At 31.3% G+C, this 19,146-nt stretch overlaps 1 protein-coding gene across 2 annotated transcripts; it reads right to left on the bottom strand.

Annotated features, from left to right (window-relative positions):
• Positions 1-10,916: 10,916 nt before the first annotated feature.
• On the bottom strand, positions 10,917-15,284 carry LOC126847740 (zinc finger protein 813-like). 2 transcript variants are annotated; one of them, XM_050588121.1, is made up of 4 exons: positions 15,034-15,284; positions 14,365-14,544; positions 13,077-13,271; positions 10,917-11,943 (listed from the first exon to the last, which is right to left on the bottom strand). In XM_050588121.1, exons 2-4 carry the CDS (start codon positions 14,523-14,525, stop codon positions 11,193-11,195), a joined length of 1,107 nt encoding a protein of 368 aa, XP_050444078.1. In that variant the 5' UTR covers positions 14,526-14,544; positions 15,034-15,284; the 3' UTR covers positions 10,917-11,192. The 2 variants fall into 2 exon arrangements, with proteins under 2 accessions (XP_050444078.1, XP_050444079.1); XM_050588122.1 differs by having other exon boundaries at positions 15,038-15,284.
• Between the last annotated feature and the right edge of the window lie 3,862 nt (positions 15,285-19,146).

Raw genomic sequence — 19,146 nt, 5'->3', positions numbered from 1 at the left:
TGGATTCCTGATTGAAATTTTCTTGACTGTTGTTCTTGGTGTTGCAGTTAATTGTTATTCTTGGGCGAGGTAATTTCTATTATTGTGTTAAATGCTATATGTGTGTATGTTTTAATACTGTTTTGGAAAAATATGAGTAATGTTGACTCTGCTGATTCTTATAGGGATGGATATTTATGCGTAGAGCTATGTTTTGTACTGCTTCGAGTTTTTTCCAACTGGTATTGCTGATGTGTGCGCTCCATACGACCGAGCCATAGAGTAAGATGGGTTTAACGTATATTTAGTATATTTGTAGTATTGTCTTGATTGGTATGTTTAATACTGGATATAGTGCGGCACTGACACCGTTTGCCTTTTGTATAGGGTTTGTAAGGTTCTTGTCAAGCGTTATGCCAAGATACTTGATGTTTCGTTTTCATTCGATGGACTTGTTTTGTATTATGATTTTCCTCATTTTTCTGCTGAGTTGAGCTCCATACAGGATGGTTTTAGTTTTATCAGCGTTAAGCTCGAGTCTCCATTTTCCCATCTATGTTGTGGTGAGGTCAAGTTGTTTTTGCAGTTGAAGTATTGCAAAATGAGTGTTGCGATTGCCTGAGTAGCACATGTAGTTGGACGAGCAGGTATTGTGTGGTCTTGATTTAGTATGTTGATGGTATTTGTGAAAAGTTCTACTTTTTCGTCGGCTTCGTATATTTTTTGTCTCGTGGTTTTTTTTTCCTTATGTGCATCCGTAGAGAACCGGAGGAGGACTACCCAGTGGGGCATTACTTGTCTCGTAGTTTGGAGCGGTGTGTCTGCAGATTTTTTATTGAGTAGTCGTCGATTTAGTTTGTATAATGTTTTGTCTTTAAAATTGAGAGATTTAGCAAATCTGTCCCATTGGTTTTGACTGTGGCCGGTTAACAGGATTTTGACGGGTTTGACTTGTGCAATGTATAGTTTTTTTGTACACAGATTTTTGGGTAATTGCCGTATGGTCTCGATCTCTAGCGTTATGTCGTCGTGTAGCTGTGGTTTCATCTGATTTGGCGTAGTAGCGTAAGACGTGTTTCCAAGTGCATCTTGTATCGTTGTTGTAATTTGACTGATTGTGTTGTCAATGTTTGAACTATCATTTTGTGTGAGAGATGCTCTTAAAATTTTTCAAGTTAATTTTACTTTTGATTTTTGGTCCTGGTGGACAGTTTGGGAGCGGATTTTTTTTTATATCTATTTGAATGAAATTGTGGTCGGATGAAAGGTAATTGTTGTTTGTTATTGTATATTGGGTTGCCTGTAGATCCATCAGCGCAATGTCTAGGACGTCCGGTTGATGTTTCGGGAGCGGTGACTGCATATGAGTGTGTTCCAGCTGGGATGTTTGGAGTTTAAGTCGCCTGCTTACCAGGAAGGGTTCATTATGGATTGTTAGTGTGTCTAGGTCACTTCGGTGTAGTTTTGCCTTAGTACTATTGTATGCTGCTGTTACTTGTAATATTTTACCGTTAAGTTTGAGTTGGGTTGTAGTCGGTTCCATTTTTGTTTGCAGGATTGTATGTTGATGTGGTACATTTTTCTTTACGATAATTTCTGTTCTTCTATGCGTTGGTTTGTTAGACAATTTTGGACGGTCTGTGCGGTAAGTGGGGTAATTCGGTATTGATAGTTTGGAGTTTCTCCAGACGGGTTTTGCCGAGTAGTATTAAATCGACTTTGTGTTCTTGAACAAAGGTGGTGAGTTCAGGTATTCTTGGCTGAATTCCATTGCAATTTCAAGATAATAGTTTTAAATTATTCATCTTGAGTTGTTGGTATGGCGTTGTTGATTTTCATAACCGTTGTAATGTCTTTTGATGCGCGTCCACACATTTTTGGGCTGTTGACAACAGGTGTTTTATTATTTTAATGATTTCATTTGCATAGTCATAGTTGCGGTGTTCGTAGAATAAGGTACGTTTAAATATTTTACTACAATAACCTCACATAACAAATATTATATTTACCTTCCTCTCTATCTATTTCTTTGATTTTCGATTATTAAAATGAAAATATATTATTTTTAGCGCAATCAGCTGTTTATATTACTAACCGTATTTATTGGCTTAATATACTGTCACTATGAGTTTTTTTTTTTTTAATGAAAATAATCAAGCTTAGTTGATGATAAACATCAATATTTAAAACAATCAAAATATATTACCCAAAATAATTTGTTTTAACAAAATGAACTCATCGGGTTATGTAAGTAAAAATCACATTAAACCGAGTAGAAATTGACGATCATGTATGTATCGAAAATGTTTTGTTATAGAATAAAATTGGATATAAAGAATCGGCGACCAGTATGGGAGATTTAAAATATCACATTAGACAGTTGGAAGCGAAGTTGTCGCTGTACGATGAGGTCACGGAAGAGGAAGAGCAGTTGAAAAAACAGATGGCCGGCCTGTCCACGTGGTTGGAGAACGAAATTAAGAAACAAAAAGCTATGTTTACTGATCGTTTGGCCGAAGTCCACGAAGATTCATGGAGCACGAAAATAGATTCGGACGGTAGTAAAGAGGAAAATATCAAGACTACCATCGTCCAACTTCCAGAGCCGAACGAACGGAACGCAAAACTCAAATACCAGACGATACCAGAACAATTGCAACGACAAAACGAATGCCCGAATGAAAAATTACAGCGTCTAAAAAACAGCCCGTGCGAAGGACTGGTACTACACATGGACTATGCGATTGGGGCTAAGAACGACGGTCAGAGAGCTTATTCGGAACCCCAGGAGATCCGACGAGTCGAGCGTGCTACAGATGACGGCCATACGGAGCCGTTTTCGAAGTTAAAAATAGTAAAAGACAATTTGGATTTACAACAGCAAATGACGGTCGTAAAACGGCGGCAACACGACCTCCAGTTACTTTTGGCAGACGAGAGACTTTGGGCGGCCAAGCGCATGACAAATGTGACCGGCAAATTAGCAGATTGCCTACACGTGTCGAAACTGTTAAATAGCAAAACCGGCGAAACGTTCCATCTCGCCGATGAATTACACGGCAAACTGGTGGAGACGGTCCGCTATGTCGAGGAGAATAACCTGCAAGACGAATGGGACGAGGATAACCGGGAAATCGGTCGGCTAGAAAACGACATGGCCAATGCGAGACAAACTCTCGCGGACCAGAGTAATGTACCAGAAATTAACAGAGACATTTGCGAACTGAAAATAATCGTTTCCATTTTAGTTATCCTCAACGTTGCTCCGATTATAGTAAAAATATTCTCTTGTGACTATTGATGCTTGATAAAACGTTAAATTGAATTAAACCTTTTATTTCGTCGGCTAGACTTTTATTCGAAAACCTTATGGTTGACTGATTTCCAACAATATAGCTGCGTTATTCAATGCCAAATCACCTAATGTGTGTGCGAGTGGATTTTCTAAATGCCTCAAATTTGTATATCATATGCAAATAATTCCATTAAATCAAAAAATAGAAAAAAAAGAACTAAACAATTTTTTTTTGCACTCAGGCGATGCCATATTCTGTATCTTAATTGTTAAAACACCTTAAGTTCACGACCACGTTAATTAGTGACTAATTATGATATCGAAATGGAATTTCCATTGAATAATTGTAATTGAAGTGTTCTTTTTCATAATATCCTTCAATGATTTTTTATTTAATTTTAAGTAGCTAAAAATTGAAAAACATTCATGTTTGTATAAATTTCATTAAATTTTTATGCTGTCTCAGGGTCAAAATTTTAAACAAAAATGTTTGTACTCTGACACGTCTAACTACACTCTTAATTTATCATTTTTTTAGGACAATTTTTTTTATTATGTAACTCATAGTTTCGTATTTTACTAAAAAGTGCAATATTTAAGACAACTTTTTATTGGTTTTTTCTTTGTTCTATACTATGTATACTTTATATACTATATTTATACCATAAAAATATAGATATTGTATAATATGTATCTTTATCTTCGACCGTCGTACGTCACGTTGTCGTCATTATCAATTCCTGGAAATTAACTCTATAGGAAATCTCACTATAAAGAGTATTTTTCGAAATGGAAATACAAAAATATCTCTGGAATGTAAACGTTTCAGAATAACTGTATACAACATCTGAGACGGTGCTTTGATAATTATTTATTAGCATATAAGTTTTAATATTTTGATCCATTATCACGGGGCCCATAGGCGATCGCCTAGTCCGCCTATTGGGTAATCCGTCACTGAGAAAAATAAAAATTGAAATCCGCCCAAAAGACACGCCAGAAAATGACTGCTGCGAAATTCATTATATATCAAACTTTCGCCATAACTCGGAAAAAATAACTAATAAAAAAAATTAGTCGGCATATCAAAAATGGCTTCTTAATAAATGTTCGTCAAATATTGCCTCCTCAATAAATAGCGCTTTCCGTTCCTCTTAAAATACTTATGGCTTATGCATGTATAATGATGTAAAAAGGGTTGAAACAAGTTATTTACAAAAAAAAACCATATCAAAACAAGTTTTTTATTAGTAAAAAATAATACATAGTATTGTATTTTTTTTAACAATTAAGTACATTAAAAAAATATATGTTTATATTAAATTTTCAGCAAGATGTAGTTCGCTTCAAGTTTACAAATAAGTAACATTGTTTACTTTTTCCAACACAGCAGCATTCGGCGTGTCTGTTTACCTTATTTCTCTGGACTTGCATGTTTTCTCAATACAATTAGCGGAGCCAGCAACAGTATTTGAACATAAAGCCATTAGTCGTTCCATCAACCTACTAGTATTTAGTACTACACTGGACAGGTCGCTTTGCATTTTGTTGAATCCGGTTTTCATATCGGTGTGGCAAGAGTCGATCACTTTAGAAGTGTCCAAGTCCAAACTGACTTCTTTTGAGATTGGTATTGGACGACACGTAGTACCGATCATAATCGAGTAAACGATCAACGATACAACAGCAGTCGAGTACAACATTGTAATTGTTTTTAAGAAATCTTTAGTTAAAGACAATAGAAAAAAACAGTAAATATACCATGTACAAATATATAGTTTTATGCTGATACGATGCGTACAGATATAATAACAGTAATGATTTTGACAAGCCTGTTTAAACCCTTTGTACCTATCAACAGTATTGACCAGCATATAAATATAATATGCACAGTACTACAGTACTAGTTATATAGTATTTGAGTTTTAATTTATTAATTACCTACTTATTCAAATTTAGCAAGTGTCTACACCGGAAATTTCCAATTTTGTATTGTATACAGCGCAATAGTATAGTATTGTACACGGTATGCATTTAACTTGGGTTGTACCTACTTAAGAATTTTGTAAAATACTATCGTGTGTAATCTTTAATTTGTTCGAAAACCCATTACTTTGGTCGTAGTATCGAAGTACCACATTTAAGTCTTGTAAAAAAAAAAATATGTACCTATGCCTATTTGCTACATTATAAGCTCCTCTTCAAAATACTTTGTAATTTATTACATTTTTAAAAAATTATATACGCATTAATTATGTTCCACATTATGTTCCATATGAACGCGGTAGTTTTTGTGAAATCTAATACCTCTCTTTTGGTACTTTAATTGAATGAAAAATACACGGTTGATTTTTTTTAAAAACAAATCAGTTAAAAATATATAATAAGCCGCCAATTAGTCGTTAGGGGTACTGGTTTATCGTCAGTATAATATTTCCTTATTTGTAAAGTATTCAAACCTGATATTGGAAATTTAAAACATAGATTAAGCTCGAGTAGTTAGGATACTGTACAAATTTGAGCCCTTAATAGTAAGCCTTTTCAAAAGGGAAGAATTGCAAAGTTTTAATTTTTGTTACTGACTCACTCACTCACTCATCATCAAAATTATAAAACACTTCCCGTATAGGTAGAAACGTGACATTTGGCACTAAGGCAGGTTAATAGTGTAACTAAATGGAAAAATCTGAAAGTTGCAATACAAGTACAAAGTAAGCAAAATCTTTGAGACGGCGGCGTGAATCAAACTTGCGGCTCTCTGTTCTCAATTTTCAAAATGCTTCCACCAATGCCTTGTAAAATCTTAATACAACGTCACCTCGCTTAAGCCAGAAAAGAGGAATGATATCTCCAACAAAACCTAATAGCGAAAAAGGGCCAAGTTCCAGACCCCCTCCCAAAAAAGTCAAGTAGGAGTGATGTCTACATCGTGGCCAAGTCTGCTAATTCTTTAGTTCATAACCTCACTTCACTCCTACTTTCATGAGCAATACTGCTGTTTCATTTGAATTTCTTAGCACTTGACCAGTTTCTGAAAGAAGCATAAGACATCATTACCAAATATACTCATTTGGGAGTTATGAGGGTGATAGGAAGGCGATAACTCAGAAGAAAAGAAAAGAGGTTCAGATCCCCTACAAAATGATTTTGGCGGGGTGTAAGTAATTCGGTCCAAAGGAAATAAAATTATTTTCTCAGCTATCGTTTCGATACTATAATTTTTTTTTTTTTTTAAGTGCCTAAGGGCATTTTTATTTAAACGATTAAAAATCTTTATAAATATAAATCAAAAGAGTATTAATACATACATATGAGTAAAATATACATATACAAAACATGTGTGGGGTTCTACTTCCAGTGAAGTAGTCCCATTCTTAATCTAATAATTAGACTAAGTCGAATGGCTTCAGTCGTTTGAGTCGTCTGATGTCTTGCGAGTTGTCGAGGAGTTGTATGGCAGCTGTATTTGAATGAAGCTCCAGTCTTTTTGCGTGTTTGCGGGCAAACCGGGTAATTTCATCCTGCACGGATGTTATTTTTAGATCGCGGTGGACGATGTCGTTCTTATCATACCGATATGCTGCAACAATGGTACGAAGAGCGATGTTCTGGCAACGTTGGATGAGTTCGATATTAGACTTACTGGCGCAGCCCCACAGTTGAATACCATAGATCCAAATCGGTTTAACGATCGATACATACAAGAGACGTTTGCTGGTTAGGTCTAGCTCGGAGTGTCGCCCAACTAGCCAATACAGTTTGTGCATTTTTTCTTTGATTTGCAACTTTTTCTGGCGTACATGATGTTTCCAGTTGTCGCGAGTTAAGGTGCATTCCCAGATATTTTGCTGAATCATTTTGTGGGATTATCTGTTGATTTAGCGTGACTGGGATATATGCGGTTTTACGTAGCGTGTAGTTGACGTGCACCGACTTGTCAATATTGATTTTTATTTTCCAACGCTTTGTTCAGTCGTAAACGTTGTTGATTGTCACTTGTAGGATCTCAGTCGCATCTTGTTGATCCTTATTGGTTGACAGTATTGCCGTGTCATCGGCAAACATAGCTATCGTTGTTTCGTCATTAGTTGGAATATCAGTTGTATAGAGTTGGTACAAAATAGGTCCGAGAACACTACCTTGAGTTACTCCAGCTGATATACTCTTCCAGTTAATGGTCGCTGATACTATAATTGAAATTGTTCTAATAACCTATTATAACTAACAATATAGACGTATGACTAAATTTTTAGTTGATACTAATAATGTAAATTAAAAACCCAAAATTTACAAATAACGCTGTTTTAGCTATTTAGAAATCATGTAGGTAAAACCTAACCTATATTTGATATAATAACAATATCAAGTCGTGTATATCTAAGTAAAATTTGATATATAATTTAATAAATAGTTTCTTTTGGATTTTAACACAGAAATCAGTTTGGTTTCGTTAAAAACATTTTACTGAGATAAATAGCTTTATATTGTGCAAACATATTTTAGGACTTAACGATTTTTAAACGGTTACAATATCGTTTGTGAAAACCCTGATTTTCGAATTCCCATTAGTTGATTCTTGAGAAATTATAATATAACTTTATTTAGTTTCAAAAAAATTAACAAATCTAGATTCCGTTAATCCAATGGACTTAATTATTAGAATCTTCATCATTTTCATTTGATACATCTACTTTATGAAACTCTAATCGTGGATCAATTAAAACTGATGACAGAAACTCCATCTTTTTCAAATCTTTAAGTAGTTCATTAACCTTTACGTTTATGATTTCAAGTCTTCGGTTAAGATCTTCAATGGATGGATGATTCGGCATTTTCTTTAAAACCAAAACAAATGTAGCTGTATGAGAAAATATGTATACACAATTAATATTATTACTATAATACATAACAACAGTAGTTTTTTTGTCCCGGGACTGACAACTGTCATCTGGAATTAACATTTTTAAAAACGTAAAAAAAAGTAGAACAATTAAATGTAAATGTATATCATCGAATAATTAGATTTTAACAACTTTTCCAGCTAAAACTGTAATTGTTGTAATGTTAGGACTTTTCTACCTCAAAATTAATGTTGATATATTTTTATTGTGAAAATTCTAATTTCTGTGGTACTATCCCGTTAATACCAATATTAGTATATAAATTTTATTAATAAACAATATATATATACGTATATGTACATATACGGACCGCACGGCTGTAAGTCCCACCTTTAAGTATAGGCTCGATAACTAATAAGGCATGGTTGGGACATTATGCGTTGGTTCTTCTTTTAGTTACCCGTCGGTATCTCACTGCTCTATGTACAGCTGTTTGATTATGTAAACCAGTTTATAATAATTACTAAAATATTAAAACTGAAAAGAGTGTAAACAATTTCCAATACTAAGCGCTATCGAGTCGGCTCAAAATGTGTGCAAAAGTGTCTAACTAAACATTAAAACATACTTGAATTTCCTTGTATTCCTTGAGTAGTATATTTATTACTTTCGCTAACCTCACCTATCTCTTGCCAAATCTATTTCTTATCTCTTTATTTACATCCTACTCGTGGACCATATGCACTCAATACATTTAGTAAGGGTGACTGGATACAATTGTAACGCGGTCAATATTTATTCTCTATGACAAGATTAAAAATTCAAAAATATACACTAATTGGTAACTTTTATTTTGAAAAGAATTTAGTACTTTTAAGAAAATAACAAATATCCAAACAAAAGTGTTTTATTAGTCAAAAATGATACATAATAATATTGTATTTAAGACAATAGAAAAAAAACAGTAAATATACCATGTGCAAATATATAGTTTTATGCTGATACGATGCGTACAGATATAATAACAGTAATGATTTTAACAAGCCTGTTTAAACCCTTTGTACCTATCAACATTATTGACCAGCATATAAAAAAATATAATATAATTTTTAATGTATAATGATGTAAAATAACCCAATAACAGGATTTTTTTAAGAAAAAACCAATATCGAAACAAAAGTGTTTTATTAGTCAAACATAATACATAATATTGTATTTTTTTATAAGAAATAAAATACATTTAATCAAATATATTTTTATATTCAATTATCAGTGAGATGAAGCTCGCTTTTAAGATTCACAAATAAGTATAAGTAATTGTATTCACTTTTTGCAGCACAACAGCATTCGACGTGTCTGTCGAACTTATTTGTCCGGACAATCCGTCTTTTTTTATAGACACAATATGTATTGTGTCTGCACTAATGTTTTTGAGGTGTTTAGGAGTGACAATAGTGGCTACAATAGCATTTGGCGCCTTTACAGAATTTATTTGCCCGGACTTAGATTCTGTTCCGACACGATTAGTAGAGACAGCGGTGTCTACAGCATCACTTGGCCCATTTGCAAGTTACTTGCCCAGAGTTACATTTTTCTTGGACGCCATAAGTCTTTCCAACAACTTGCTAAATACATTTGATAGCGGTAGAATTTAATTTCAAAATGAACTTTACATTTACACACTTTTATATATTTTAATTAGGGATGGGAAATTGTACTTTGTCAACTTGTTTATCGGTGTTTTAAACTACAAATTTTCAGCAATAGGTGTATTATTTTATTTTTATTTTATATTAAAAACGCATTTTAGTGTTAACTAGATGAATAACATTATAATTATTACCATCCGAGACATGTTTGGTGATAATTCCTCAACTATTGGTTGTGTATAATACAAAGAATTATATACTACACTGTACTATGCTGTAGTAAAATATAAGTAACAGACTTCTTAACTAGACCATAGAAGTCTATGGTTTAATAATAAACATTTTGATGTTGTATCTATACTAAGTAGACATCGTCGATTTCTCACTCTTATGAAATCTTAAGTGATAGATTGTAAGGTATAAATTTCATAATGAGTTCCGTTATTTTTCTGTCAATGAAATCAACGATACAAAATAGTAGTTGCAATTTTTTTTTTAATTAAATTAAATTAAAAACACCATAAAATAAATCGAAAATACAGATGTCTGCCTAGGAAAAAAAACCAATTTAAAAAAAAAATAATTAAATTTATTTATTATAAAATAATTCACTTAAACACGATTGGTCGATTAATTTAAAATAAATATCGAAACAAATTTTAATTTTAAATAGAAACATATAATAAAAAAAAACAACAGCTAGTATAGTAGACTATAAACATATTTCAATAAATAATAGAAACAATATAATAACCACTTATTATCAACATGTAATTAATGCATCGAACAAATTATTAAAATATAAAAGTAGCAAAATTAATAAAAAACATATTTAAATACAGATGAAAAATAAAAATTTTTTAAAAATAAAATTTAAAAGATAAAAAATAGATCCCATAAACAACATTAGTCGGCTAGAAATAAATAAATATTTTAAATTAATCGACCAATCGTATTTAAGTGAATTATTTTATAATTAATAAATTTAATTATTTTTTTTTTAAACTGGTTTTTTTCCAAGGCAAACATCTGTATTTTGGATTTATTTTATGGTGTTTTTAAAAAAACCACAACAGTAATTAAAAAATACTATCATATTATTTTAACAAAATAACTATAGTAACAATATTATCTACTAATATTTATGTGTAAAGTATGGAATTAAAAAATTAAATTATAAAAATATTAAAACTAAAATAATGATTAAATCCGTCAAAAGCATTATAAATTCAATGGAAAATGTCAAAGTAATGATCAGTTAAACGATAGTAAACATTGAAAAACTATAAAAAAAAACTGGTAAGTATTAACATTACTCGTATAGCATTTATTTTTATTAATTTGTGAGTGAAAAAAAAACAAAAAATAAAATATTGTTACTGAAACTATTTCAAAATTGGCAAATAGTCACGAGAGGTATATGAGGCGTTAGTCGTGTGCTTTTGCTTGATGACTTTTTAGAGTATCTTGGCGACCATACGATTTTTCACAGACGGAGCATTTATATCGTACCCCAGCAATATGTATGCGTTTATGAGTTTTGAGGGAACAATGTCGACTGAATGTTTTTTCACATACATTGCATTTAAAGGGTTTCTCTCCGGTATGTATGCGTTTATGATTTTTGAGGTGATGTAGTCTACCAAATGTTTTTCCACAGATATCGCAGTTAAAAAGTTTTTCACCGGTATGTATCTTTTCATGAGTTTTGAGCGAAGACCGAGCGCCAAATGTTTTTTCACAGACATTGCATCTAAAAGGTACTTCTCCGGCATGTATCCTTTTATGGTTGTTGAGAGAAGAATGTTGACTGAATGTTCTTACACAGACATCACATTTTAAGGGTTTCTCTCCGGTGTGTATACGTGCATGTCTCCTGAGATCACATTGTTGCCTGAATGTCTTTGCACAGACGTCGCATTTGTATGGTTTCTCTCCGGTATGTATCCTTTTATGAGTTTTTAGATAAGTTCGGTGACCGAATGTTTTTTCACATACATCGCACTTAAAGGGCTTTTCGTCCGTATGAATGCGCCAATGTATTCTCAGGTATGACCTTGATGAGAAACTTTTTAAACAAATACCGCAATCAAATAGGCCATCTTTGTTTCGAGTATTACGGTAATCCATAGATTTTGTATGATTTAAAGTGTCGATCTCGTTACACGGATAATGAATACTGCAACACGCATGAAACAAAATAAATTAATTTAAGATCAATATTTTATAGCAAATATTAATATAACTAATATTGTAATATGTGTTAATGCATCAAACAAGCATAATTTTTAGGAAATAATTTCAAGGATTTGGCATACGACACATAATAGTGTTGTAATTTATCCGTTTGAAAATAGTTTTACTTATGTTATTTTATAAAAATATACATCTAATTTTTTATATATCTAAAATATAGGAATTAGAAAATTTACTTATTTAACTTGTTTACAATGCACTAAATTTTGGATTTTAAATGACTTCGTAAGATTATATTTCAAATCTAAATAGGTAACGGTCAGTCTATATGTTTTATACATTTAAAGAATATAAAATGGGTGAGTATGTAATATTGTATACAAAATATTTTAGCATACTACTAGCAGTAGGAATACTCTAAATGCGATTTTTTAAGAAAAAATAAATTAAATTAAGTGGAGTTGAAGAAGTAGGAAAGTAAAACAGAATCATAGAATTAAATATTCATCTCATCGAAAATTATAAGTAAATTAGCATTGATAATAGCTACAAAATAAAAGAATAAGAGTAAAGAACATGAATGTATGAATGTATGTTTTGTTAGAATATAAAAATAAGTTCCTTATCCAATGATGCTGATTAGTTATCAAACTAAGCAATTATTTTGAAATTTCCAAAAATAAGACAAAACAGATAGAACTGAAAACATTTTATTCATAAAATCTGTGTGTATTGTCATATTTTAAATATATATTTATATATATATATTTTATAAATTAAACAAAATTAGCCTTCATAGTTCTATTTAATAATATGCATATATTATTATTAAATAAATAATAATTATTGTATAATAGGATTGTTTAATTTTTACTACATTGTCCGTACCATTAAAAGTCGCCAAAACATAGGCACCATAATATCCCCAAGGGCTGACTTGAAAGTAACTTATGCTTACTGTTAGTAATCAAACCTCACTTATTACTGTTATTCGTGACAAGCAGAATTCTTTTAATAATTCAAGTTAACAACCTAATCACCTAACCGTCAATCAATGTTACTTAAAACAGTAATTTATGCTTAAATTCTATTTTTCTTTATTATGTACATGGTTACCTTAAAATGTGCTTTTTAATTTTCCGTTTTGTCTTAAACGATAGCTGGCAGTAGTTGCAGTCAAATGACAGTGTTTGCTCTTCTTCAGCATCAAACAGTTCATGCTTAACAATTTCTATTTCTGATTCGAAAACACAGTCATGGAAGCATTCTTTTTCAATTTTGATATTCAGTTCGCCGTTATTTCTGCCAAAACTACAACAAACAAAAATACAATACATTATATTATCGTATTAAAATTAAAAAAATATATACATAATAGTTACAAAAAAAAAAAGAATAAAGAACATGCATGTATGTTAAAATTTAACGTGACCCAGAGACTAGAAACATATTACAAGGGTAAAATACTTGAAATCGTTGTAGGTAGAATGGTATAAAACAATATAACATTGTAAATATCATGCGAATGTACTGTAACATAATGCGGTACTATAGACTCTGACTGGTCATCGTACCCACAATTTTATTTTTTTGATATTTTGGTTTAACATTATATTGTCTCACAGTACTTTATTCAGCCTTAGTGCGGTCTGGCCTGGAATTTGGGTCAGTAGTGTGGAACACTAGCCAGGTCGGTCTTATTGATAAAATTGAAAAAATCCAAAGAAAATTTTTAAGATTTGCAGCACTTAAAATTAATATGAAAGGTCACCCAATTGTCGACATTGAAAATCGCTGTAACCTTGTCTCGTTAAAAAATAGACGGTCTTATGGATACTCTATTTATTTTTAAAATTTTAAATGGATATGTTGATAGCCCGGAACGTTTAGAGAGAGTATCTCTCTTAGTGCCTAGTGTAAACACTCGGCACCATAATACTTTTTTTATTGAGCATCAATCAAAGAATTATGTAATAAATAGCCCTATATGTAGTATGTTAACTATATGTAATAAATTGTCTAATTTTGATTTTTTCTTTGATAATATATGTAAATTTAAATTAAGTGCTTCAAATTTAATGTGATTGATATATGTGTTAGTTAATAAAGTTGTTAAATGTTTATTGTGTTAATGTTAAAGTTGTTTAATGTGGTTACTGCATTACATCTGTACTCGTTACTCCCTGCGGGGCGTTACTTTATTAAATAAATATATTGATAAGAGGTAGATGTAGTTTTAAAATAATCTATCATTATACGTACAAGTGGTTTCTAATAGAAGTTTAATGTAAGCGAAACGCTAACATCAATACCAACGACGGGTTTATAGAGGAGGACAACATAATAACAAAAACTTGATAGTTTTATTTAGGATAACAAAAAATTGTTATAAAAACTATTTTACCCATTAGTATTGTCGACTTCATTCTTTACCAGATACTCCTCTGCTGTAGAAATTTCATTGTTTTTTAACTGCACGTCTAATGGTTTAGGTTCAATGACTTCCAACGATTTTTCAAAAGATTCTTCTTCCGTTTCATCATATTCGTGTTTTATTTTCAACATATTATACAGCTTCCAAACTCTATAATTGACATTTAACATTAGTTGTATTTCTGTGTCACATATGCACAGAGGTTTAATAGAACGATTTAATTACACAATTTTACTATTTTAATTAGTAAGAAATTTGGTAATAATAACAATATAATAAAGGATAATTTAGTTAACATGATTTGTAAAATAAGAAACCAACCAAGTTTGCAATGGCTGCTACTAAATTTTAATTTACTTTAATTAGATGAATTAAACAAAACTAAGAGTATGACTTGTAGGTAAGAATCTAACACGATAAAGATTAAAGCTAGACGATAGACCATTTTGCGGACTAGAATAATTTAAAGTGGCGTTGATGCCGTATCACTCGATTCAACTCTGAGTAAACAATAAGTAATAAACAAACACCTATAGATTATGATTGTGTTTATTTACAAGCAGCATTCTAAGTCAACGGAAGACAGAAAACACGACAATAATGTAAATAAAATAGAAACACAAAGCGGTAGGTACTCACACACCGTAGAACCGTAAACCGTTGTCCAGGGCTGCTACTAAAAACTTATGATTAACAGGCAAGACAAAACTCAATTGTAACGCAAATTGAAAGAAAATAACGAAACACGACCCAATACGTTAGGTATTTATCACAGAAATCGACAAAGATATTATGATACGAATCGGACCCGTAGCAACAATGCTGAAAACAAATAATTGTTACTACGGCGCTAAATCTAATTTAACTAGTAATAATTAACAGAAATTCAGTGTACAAAAAGATATCTCAATTATTATTATCAAAAAGTCAAAACAAAACTTGAATTTAATAACAATGGTGATACTGATTTTAATGCTAACTGCGCGACAACGCTGAAATTTTCTAAACAGATTTGTGATAGTGTAGGTGTGATAACGTTTGATCGCCACATGTTGAGGTACACTGCAGCGTGGAGGTAAACTGTCGCGCGTCTTAGGAGGCAAACGGATCAAATTCTCAACCTAATGACAATTATTATTATGCTCTTTATCTGGAAACCTGGAAATTGACCACGGTCAAAGCTAAGATTTCCTCTTTTTTTTGGAGTATTTCCTTAATGGATAAAAGTTTCGCTGCAGATTTTTGAGAAAATTGTACCTCCTATATGTTTTAGTTTCGTTCTAGATCTTCCTCCGGTCTAATTTTCAGACTTAAGTCCCTCCAAAACTTTGCTTGAAAAAGTGAAAAAAAGAAGAAATGTCTATCTCTTTTGGTGGAAAGGGGTTAGGATATGTTTTGGTTTTGTCAATGTTGATCGGTAGTAGGTACTATGTTGAAAGAATATTTCAGATTTGTGAAATAATATTAAGGAGTTCTAGATAAACAACTACCTATTAAAGTGTCATACATTCATATTTTTATTTTGTGGCCTCACTATACATATAGTTTTGTACAATTTTGAACATTCCTTATATCCGAAATTGCACATAATTTTAACTTTTGCAATTATAATTTTGCTGAATTATATTTTTTACACTTGCAATAATTGGTAAATTAAGGGCACCTAAAAATGTCTGCACCAGGTCATGAATAATTTTACTATTTTATTTTTATATTCATTTAAACTCTTTTGAAAACGATATATGGTTTTATTATTGTTATTAATTTTCCAAACATGTTATATTTAGTTTCTTACACGAAAACACAGTTTCAATGTTATTCGTTTAAATATCAAGAAAACATATTATTTTAATGTGATGTTTTGTAGGCTTGTTCAAACAGTTACCTGATAGTTATACGCCATTTGTACTAAATAGGAAATTTATCCAACCAAAAACAATGTCGTTACCATTGACCTAGATATATTATTTTAAAGTTTCTAAAATTTAAACAAAAAAACATTTATAATTTCTATTACTAACGTTAGTCCACCAGCCTATTTCTCAAAATGCTAATAACATCATAAATATTTATACAAAACTTGGTTTTTACTGGATATTTATGATATACTTAATAAATATTTAAATAATATACCTATAATATTTTATTTTATTTTATCTAAAACGATTTTTCCCAACGTGTGTATAACTCTTCAACCAGAGGCCCAAATTTAGGTTTCCAATTGTTAGGTATCATTGTTTTTGGCGTTTTATTTTTCTCGGGTTCGTATCGAAGTGAATAACATATGAGTAATAGCCCACACAAAATCACTTTTCTAAATCAATACACAACCACAAAACCAATTTTACAAACTTGGAATTTAGCACACGATAACGCGTTGAAAAAATAATATGAAATCAAAATACTTTTAAAATTGAAATATGTAGGATTCATTTTCGTACTCTGAATTGTTCTTACTTAAATCTTATTTAAGCCAACCCAATACTAATGTGGTTGTGGGCGACTTGTGGCCAGCCAGAATATGTTTTTCCACAACTCTCCCTCTCTCACTACATTTACAATATAATATAAATACCTGAAAACACTAGAAACCTGGCTAAAAATTGTAAAATAATACCAAACGAAACTAAATCAGCTCGCGTCACACTGTGTCTTTAAACGAAACTCCCATTCCCCGGTGCTCTCAAATCAAATATTTAGGCTTAATATTTAACGAGCTCTTAACCCGATCACAACATTTAAACGCAAAGCACTCAACTATCGACTAGATATGCTTCGAACTCTTCTACACTCGAAAATACCAATAAAAAACAAGCTTCTTCTTTACACTACCCTTTTGAACCCAATATGAACCCAATAAATACCCAATATAGTATTATTATCTGGTAATTAGCAAAACCTTCAAACACCAAAACAATTCGGGCCTTCCAATCCATATGTCTCTGAATAATCCCAAAGGGCCTTTAGGTATGTTCAGAATGTTTTACTCCATTCCGGCCTCTAAGACGACTTCTTAGAAACTGACCCAGAACTGGCTCAATAACTACTAAACTTAATGTTTTTTTTTAAATCTTATTTGGTGTCTCAACTTTGAGATTCCTTATTCATGTTATTCACTGACTGTTTTGCATTCTTTTTTTTTCTACTAAATAGCTAACTAATTTACTTAGGTAACGCGCGCAGATAAAAATAACTCTACGCGGTTTACTCTACCGCACTCCACCTCCCGTCATCAGTCATCCTCACTTTCAAATGAGTATAACTTTTGAACGGATGAATAAAAATACTAATTTTTTTCACCAATTTTTTTTTAAAAAATTATTTTGAATAAATATTTAATTTGTCAAATCTTCGTGGGCCACCCTATATAAATGTATTGCTATAATAACCCATATATCGTTGTTAACAATATAATGAAATATTTTCATTGCCTATTTACTCACTCACACATAGCAACCTAGAAATTGACTACGGTCATAGTTCAAGTTTCCCCTTTTTTTGGGGGGGTTTTCCTTAATAAAAAATAAGTTTGATCACAGATTTTTTTGAGAAAATTGTATATGTTATAGTTCCATTCTAGATAATATACCTTAAGTCTAATTTCTCCGACCTAAATCCCTAAAACTTTGCTTCGAAAAGTGAAATAAAGAAAAAATTCTAGCTTTTCTATTGGAAACGGTTTAAATTCCACACAAATTTGGAATTAGTTTGACTTGGTAGTTGTTAAATCTTAAAATTGCGCCAACCAAATTTTTTAAAACTTTCAGCCTTTTTCCCAGGAGGAGGGAGGGTTGTTGAAATTTCGGGGTTTTTCTTGTGCGATTTTGTTGATGAAACTTTTTATATAGAAAATGCTAAGGTTATAAGAAATCGAAAATATTTTCGAAAAACATACACTTGTGCACACATGTGAATGTTTTAGTCATTATTTTTGCCATCGATAAATTTCCATACATTTTAAGCAGAAAAATACGTCGAACGAACGACAAAAACAAAATATAAAATAGGTCAATGTTCGAATTTCTCATTTTTTTGTGCACATCTTAGTGTGCAATCTACAAACTTACAACCATAAAAACGAAATTCCCCCCTAAATTCAAAGGAAAGACAACTTTTTTTTTAATTAGTCAAAACTTGACTATAGCTATAATCTCAAAAGTCTTTTCATATGCTTCTAATCGCCAGTAGTTAGAACCACGTATCTTAAAAATGTACTAAGTAATTCTTAATTTAAAATAAATAGTCCATCTTGTAGTGTTATTTAAATAGATAATGAAGTATACAATTGCGACTAGCCAAAAAATACTTGTTTTCACCGAGATGTACCCACTTTTTTTGTGCAGGCAAAAAAAACAAATTTTTTGAACCTGTCTAAAAATTATATTCATATTTATCAGACAGTAACTGGATATTTATCACTGTAATTACTTTCTGCGAGTTTCTGGAAAAACGGGAGGAGTTTAATTTAAAATTTTGAAAATATAAAAAAAACTATAATTAGTATCACTTTGTCCTAAATTTTGTTTTTTGCGGTTTGATAATCAAACAAACCAAATACTGTTACTTTTAAAATGTCCACAGTGTTTAAAAAATGTACTTAAATAGCAACAATTGTGATAAAAATGAATTAGGATTAGAGGAAAAAAAACCGGAAGAATTTAAAACAATAGCATTATTCCAGTCACTAAAGCTCATTCACAGTGCAAACTAATCACAAAAACAATTCCTGGTTAATAAAATCACTTTGGGGAA

Source organism: Adelges cooleyi, unplaced genomic scaffold, assembly GCF_023614345.1.
Source record: "Adelges cooleyi isolate 19-005CV unplaced genomic scaffold, UGA_ACOO_1.1 ACOO_flye_CR_arks_rails_tigmint_CR_PRNA_118, whole genome shotgun sequence".
Lineage (NCBI taxonomy): Eukaryota > Metazoa > Arthropoda > Insecta > Hemiptera > Adelgidae > Adelges > Adelges cooleyi.
This window is presented reverse-complemented; position numbering and strand designations above follow the sequence as displayed.